Source organism: Limulus polyphemus, unplaced genomic scaffold (genome assembly GCF_000517525.1).
Source record: "Limulus polyphemus unplaced genomic scaffold, Limulus_polyphemus-2.1.2 Scaffold1959, whole genome shotgun sequence".
Taxonomy (NCBI): domain Eukaryota; kingdom Metazoa; phylum Arthropoda; class Merostomata; order Xiphosura; family Limulidae; genus Limulus; species Limulus polyphemus.
Window position 1 is genome coordinate 125,994 of NW_013667569.1, and position 7,532 is coordinate 133,525.

Below are 7,532 nucleotides of genomic sequence, written 5' to 3' on the forward strand. Positions count from 1 at the left end.
TATATATATATATATATATATATATATATATAATCACATCATTGCTGAACTGTGATAATGAATGTAGGTTAATATGAACTCTCTTCAAACAGACTATAGTAAAAGTAAAAAGAAAAAAAAATGTAGTAGCTTTACAAGGCTTGATTGCTATCTTCACCCAAAGAAAAAAAACACCTCAAGTTGCTTTATTTGTGACAAGAAGCTTGGGAATGAAATTAGTACTTAGAAAAGTGTCACTCGTGTTTAGAAAACCTTCAGTCTTAGGAAACACTTGAAGTAGGATTGGTAGGCTGGCAGTTAAGATTGGAATGAAGTGGAAAAAATGTTTATCATTAGACATTTAGTTTTAACGGTTAATAGAAGTTTAGTTTTTAATGCAGTAGAATTTTGGCTCTTTTTGGACCAATAACAAAAATGGATGATTCAAGGTGTTATAAGCTAGAACCAAGTTTTTTTTCTGGAAAATTGGTTTCAAGATTCTTGTAGCAACAGTGTTTATATACAGAATTTTACTGGTTTTGTTGACTCCAAGTATATGTGATCCAGTTTTGGAAATCCTTTTTTCATTTCTGTTGCTGTGGAGATTGAGTAGAGAATTGTCAATAAGGATTTGGTTTTATTCCTTTTAGTGTATTTTTTTTTTTTCTAGGTATTGTTACACCAAAAAAAACTCACTGTTTTCCAAGAAATTTTTCTTTTCTTTGTGCATCACTTGTTCTGTCAATTATATATTAAAATCAGGTACAATAGAACTACATGAGTGAAGTAGAAATATTCTTTACATGTGTTATCTCACATTATTTCCTGTGTTTTACTATTGTGATCACTGTTTTTTGTTTTCTTCTTCAATGTTTAAGATGACATTTTATTGGATCTAGATTTGGGGTTGATGTTTAGAAATTAATGTCAGTTGAGGCAGCTGCCTACAAAAGGATACAGTGATAGAAGATTGACAAACTGATAGTTTAGAAATATATGAAGAGTGGATTCTGTATACAATGATTATAATTTCAATACTTAATTTATCATAAAAACTGCAAATACTGTTAAGCTTATCTATGATCATAAGCGATAAATTAACACACAATTCTCAACATTAAAACGTTTTGAGATGACTTGAATGGGTAATGAAGAAAATTTTATTGTAAGTGTACAATGTTTCGAAAAGATTACGTCATCAGACTCTAAACTTAACATCCTGGATAATTAGTTCTACAAAAATATTGTAGCTTCTAATATTGATGTTGGGTGTAACTTTTTATCATTGCAGAGCAAAGAAACGTATGGATCGGGAGGATGTCTTTGGTACCAAAATATCAGTAAATTATTCCCAGAAATCTGGCTTCTGTTTTAATGGCAGAGAAAACTCTCCTCAACGCTCAGGTCGTTCTCGTTCCAGAGGCTTTAGGCCAGCTCGTCAGCGGACAGCTAGTAGTGGTAGTAGTAGAGAATCATCCCCAGCCACTCTCAGAGGACCAGAAGCAGATGTTGGTAGTGGTTCTGAATCATCTCAAGGAGCTTCTCCACAGCATAGGTCTTTTGTTTTTCCCCCTCCTCCTGACCTTATCAGCCAGAGTCATCTTGGCCACAAAAAACATGTTAGTAAAACTCGTGGTAAAAGGGGCTCCTGCAATCGAGCATTAGAGGTAGGGATATCTTCAACAGATGCTAGGAGCCAGAATTCTGAAGAAGAATCGAGTTCAACCTCTAGAGAAGATGAAAAGCAAAGAGAGAGGGGATGTAACAAATCACTGAGTAATATATCTTTGGGAAGCAGAGAATCTTCACCTAAAGTTGACAATTCTGTGATTATTAATAATAGAGTAGGACTTTCTCAGAAGAATGTAGGTCGTGTTTCACCCTTCATGATGAATGAGTGTTGTAAAACAAAACTGTTCCCTGAAAAGACAAGTGTACCTCTGTCAGGTGTCGAGGCTCTTCACCGTCGTTCGTTAACACCATCAGTCCTAGAAAATGTTTCAACGTTTGTAGGAGCAAATTCATTATCTCCCCACTCCTTTACTCGATATATGGCTGGATCTCCACTGATTGTTAGTCATGCTTCGAAATCCTTGGATATTCCAGCTCAGCCTCTGTATACTTGGAATTTAACAACACTGTCTCGTGACCTATCCCAGCCTCCTGGGAGAGCAAGTCCAATAAGTACTGTCTCCTCCACTCAAAATTTAACATCTCCAGTTGAACTTCAGGTCACAAACTTAGACCAGAGCATTGAAGCCAATGAGATGAAAAAGATTCTTTTTTCGGTTTTCCGAGAGCATGTCATGGTATGTTTTAGGGTTGAAATTTGAATGTTTCATTAACATTTATTAGATGTACAAGTGGTAATACAGCATATTTTTTGTAATGTAAATACTGAGACTTAATTATTTGTTTTATAAATAGTATATCGTAGCAGTCTTTTTAAATAGTGATTATTTTAATAAATGAAAACTTAATAGCTGGTTGTGTATAAAGTAGTGACACAACTGATAAAAATAGGCAAATATTATATAAAACAAATTACCATATTAGTAGAATAGGAAGGCATAAAAGTGCAAGTCTTTGATGGAATTTTTTTAAAATTCAGTATATAATCTACCATGTTGTAAGAATGGGAAATATGACTATCTGAATATGTTGTTGTATTTTAAACACCTTTCGTAATGCTCATTTAGGAGTTACAGCTGCAAAAAAATTGGTAAGAGATGTAAAATAATGGTAAAGAATGAAGAGAAGCAGTTTCTTCTATGAATAATAATCTTGAAAATAAATTTTTCTTATTGTCTTATTAAAGTACAATTGTTTTATTTTGTAAATATATGCTCAGATTGGTTTGTACCTGATTAACTGTGTTTTCATGTGATAATTAGAATTTTTGTTTCATTTCAACGTAGGTGATTCATATATCATTGGCTTTGCAAGCAGACAACAGTTTGAAAGCTATTGTAAAAGTACCATCACAACAAGATGCACAATATGCTATTTCCCAACTTCATAGACGAAAAATTGGTTACAAGCGCATTCTAATAGCTTACACATCCTCTGATCGGACGCCACCTTTACACATTTTAAGGTGATGTATTTATTACTTAAGCTTTATTGTAAGCTTGTATTTACTAAAGCATGTACTCTCTAAAACAGTGTTTTAATTCATAAGAGTCCTGATGTTAGTGTTGGTTTAACAAAGGACATTTGTTTCATCTAAGTATAGTAAAGTTTTGAATTTTCCTTGCATTTGTTCTTTAAAAAAAATTGGTATTTAAATATTTCATTATTTTAAAACTGTAGGAACATTATTTTTTTTATATTAGAAGCAAACATCATGAAGTTATTTTTTAGAAAAAATTGTTTCCATAGGTCAGAAGTGGTGGCTTTGCTCAGCGATGTTCCTACAAAGAAACTGCCTGTTTTTAAGTTTAGGGAGCTCTTTGAGAAAAGGTAATTTTTTTTTTTTTTGCATGTGTTAATGCGAAACTTAACATAACTTTTAATTTAAAAATTAATTATCACTCAACATCCACAAACAAGTTGTATGTATTAAGTCAGTAAAAATGAAAACAGTTATGCTAGTCACATCCATTTTGATGAAATAAGAATTAAGCTTGCTGGCTCCCCTTGTCACAACATTTTGAAACATAATTTATGATTCAGACTTGTATATTATCTAATTTTGATTTCTTAATTCAAAAGTAAATAATTAAATTAACCCTTAATCTTTGCATGAGACTTCTTTGCTTCAAATTTCTTGCTTTAGGTATTCTTTCTGCTCCAGAATGAACTCCAGAGTTTAACACGAACTACAAACTTAGATATTGCTAAAATATAATCTAAATTTATAGCCTCCAATCTTCTTTCTTTACTGAGATGTAAACCTGAAAGTCAAACCTGTATGCCACAACTTCCTATCAAATTCTGTCTCAAAAAATGTACAATTCTTTCTACCATTTGGTGTTGAGTTATTTATAACCAACAGAAAAATTATTTATTGAATTACTTAAGGCCATCTCATTCTGATGACAGTTTGAATTAATTGCCACACAGTTTCATTTTTTATTATTGCTGAGTCATCTTGACCAGTCATTAGATATATTTAAATCCACTTGTAGCTCATTTAGAAAGTCAGCTGAATTATAATTATTATAAAACATTGTATTCTTTGTGCTTATTATTTTATCTTGTAAGTTTCATATTTGAAGTAAAGTTAAGGTGCTAAAAACAACCCTACTGTCAGAATTTAGTTGTAATTCTTTTGCCAATTGTCAATTAAAAGGCTTTTAGTTATAATTTTTAATAGTATAAATATATACTATGTTGTTGTTGGGCTTAGGATTCTTCTACAGTAGGTGTCTCTGGCTTGTTGGTGATAAATTCAATGATAAATGAACAACACGCACTTCACTTGTTTTCAAAATAATATATATATATTTGGAGCAAGTTAAACATATGTACAACAGTCTTCACTATAGAGATTATAGGCATATCATAAACACTGTATATATATATATATATATATATTTCAGTTGACAAGCCAATCTATCTTCTATATTACTATTGCACTAGTATTCTGTGTGTGTGATTCACTTACAATTGTGGTGTGAGTTACCATGATTGTTTGGTCTTCTTTCTTCAAAATATCCTCTATTCCTTTTGTCAAAGTGCACTCACTCCTTTTCTACTGTTAGTCTTGCATATTAAATGTTAGTCGTTAGGCCTATCACTTCTACCGTAATTAACTTCATGCCAAACTTTTCCTTGGCCACAACTTTACTCTCTTCTGCTTTTGTCTCTTTGCTGTTTCTGCTCATCTCACGATATTTATATCTATCACTTAATTGTCTGCCCACCTTCTAGAAATCTTTATATTCTCGACATCAAGGTATTGCACAAGACATTCAATAGTCTCAACATCAACAACTTATAAAGACTTATAAACACAACTTCCTACAATCATCGGCTTTTAACTCTTATTATAGCAAAAACTAAACAACAATAAAATATTCACTCGCAGAATTAAATTAATCAATACCATCTAAACTTAACAGTCTTTTATATCATGACATCTATCAAAAAGTAGTTAATTGTATTCCTCTGTTTAGATACCACAGAAGTATTAGTGTGTCAGAACTGTATAAGATGAAAGAAGCAGTCCATATTGTGGAAGATGTAACTGGAAGAATGGTGAGTTTGAATCCAGACTACAGAAGTACACCATCACCAGTAGACTCGGAGGGATCCCAGGCAAGTACCTTTGATGCTATAATGATCTAGGGTAGAGAAATTGAATGAGCACTTGAAATAAAAAGTAAAACCTTTGAACATTCTCTTGGAAGTCTATGCAACTGAATGTTATAGCAAATTGTCAATAAATAATTTAACATTGAATATTAAGCCTCGCACTAGTTCATAAGACCTGTTTGCACTACATATTTAGCAATGCAAAAATCAAGTGTTATAAAAGTTTTCATTTTACTAAAAATTTTTTAAGTGCTCCAATGGGGTAAATTATTAAATCTACCAAGTAAAAATCTGTATTTGACCTTGTATCATTTGTAATAGGAAATACAGCAGATTTTAGAAAAGCCTTATTGTGAGCAACACTTTAGACTGTCTGATTCTCGTGGTTGGGCAGAGCAAGATAGTGTTTACCCACTACCTGATGTTTTTGTGACGTTGAAAACTTTAGCTCCTCAAGTTCATACATTGCTAGACACCCATCAAGGAACACTGCCACTCAACAGGTGAGAACAGTGTTGACTAACACATTATCTTAGTTCAACTTTGATTCAAAGACACACATTACTCCAGTTTTTTTGTTTAATACTTAGCGGAGAATTACACACCTAGATCGTAATGTTTCACTTTAACTAGGTTAGAAGAAGATTAATGTTTCAAATGAATGGGCAGTTTTAACCATATTTGTATATGGTGTGAAATTAAATTAAGAGCAATGAAATTTTACGTGGGTTTGAGATTCTTTAAGGTCAGCCTAGGTTTTTTTTAAGAAGTCTGATTCAACGGTTTCTGTAAAAACTGCATTTGATATGTTTATTGTATTTCCTTGTTACTATTGTATTCTTGATTCGTATTTCAGCTATCTAAATTTATGTAAAGTACTATATTTTTTTCTAGTCTACATAAATTTCAAGGCTTTGAAATATTAGAAGTTAATTTTCCATATTGTGTTTTTGTTGTAATAATGTATGTCTTATTACTGCAGCTTTGTGTTTGTGAGAAGTACAAATTTGCCCTTGTACTCTTTATGAAACTATGTTTAAAACAGACTGGGTGTATACTGCACTTAAGTTATAATTAATCCAGACTGTTATATTGATCATAAAATTCCTGCAAAACTGAACATCAATATTTAATCAAGAGTTTTAATTAAATGTGCAAAACTTTAGAAGACAGATGATGTAGATATCAACATGCTTTTAGTTAGTTGTCAATTCACACATAATTTTCCCTTTTTTCAATTTAAATTTTATTAACCCTACCATGGATGTATCCCACCCAGCTTGTAATCATGAAAGTATCCATGAGAGTAATTATACTATGATTTTTGATAATGTCTGCGTATCTTTACAAAATTTTGTAGGTTATTGATAAAACATTACAAGGCTTTCGTACACAAAATATCAGGTGTTCAAATTATGTTTTAAGATTTTTTAATTAAAGATTTTCTTATGAAAATTTTTTCTTTCAGAATGTTGAATATCCAACATGCAAAGTAATTTTGATTTTAAAATTGAAAATATTTTTATGCATCAGAAACTTTTCAAATTTCACATGCAAAATCTTTAACCTCCAGATAATTATCAAATATTTTTTAGAAAAAAAACTTATTTTCACTACTGTATTTCTATATGGATTGGGTCGGTTTGACTGTCCTCATAATCACCATAAAAAAAATTAGGAAATAAATATAAATTATGCTTTTTTTTCATTCTAGAATGACTACGAATTGTAACACGATAACACAAATGTTTAGTCTAAATAGCTTAAATTTCATAACATTACTTATTTATATATATTTATTATATTATATTGACCTTTCAGCTGTGTCTGGCTAACATTATAGAAGTTGCAATGACACAGCACATGTGCACTCATGTTATCATATCCAAGAATATAAAACTGGCCTTTACAAAGTGACATGCCTTGGCCATGTTTTTTGTGTATTTTGTGAAATAGTCACCTTTCAGTTATAATACATTAAATATGTATATACATTATTACTATTTACAAATAGTTCTTGAATTTCAGTTATTTTATTTAAAACATAGAACAGTAAATAATAATATAAAACAATTCTCTTCTAGTTACGAACTTTGTACTCGTTTGCTGCTTGTTGTAGGTTGTGAAGCCATATCAAATTTTGCACATGGAGGATATGAAATGAAATCAATTTTTTAGGGTTTTATACATTTTCAAATAACCAAAAATCATAAATTACTATATCAATACCACAGAATTCCACTATAATTTATCAAGCTTAGTAACTGTATTTGGGTCTAAAAAATATGGAATTT

The 7,532-nt window shown here is 31.1% G+C and overlaps 1 protein-coding gene across 4 annotated transcripts in view; it reads left to right on the top strand.

The window, feature by feature from the left end:
• LOC106465481 (meiosis regulator and mRNA stability factor 1-like) overlaps positions 1-7,532 on the top strand; it is a 100,768-nt gene that overhangs the window by 62,844 nt on the left and 30,392 nt on the right. For all 4 annotated transcript variants that reach the window (XM_022393391.1, XM_022393393.1, XM_022393392.1 and 1 more), the window contains 5 exons: positions 1,271-2,288; positions 2,898-3,076; positions 3,361-3,441; positions 5,100-5,241; positions 5,560-5,741. In XM_022393391.1, the coding sequence (XP_022249099.1) occupies positions 1,271-2,288; positions 2,898-3,076; positions 3,361-3,441; positions 5,100-5,241; positions 5,560-5,741 (1,602 nt within the window). The remainder of the gene's footprint in view (positions 1-1,270; positions 2,289-2,897; positions 3,077-3,360; positions 3,442-5,099; positions 5,242-5,559; positions 5,742-7,532) is intronic.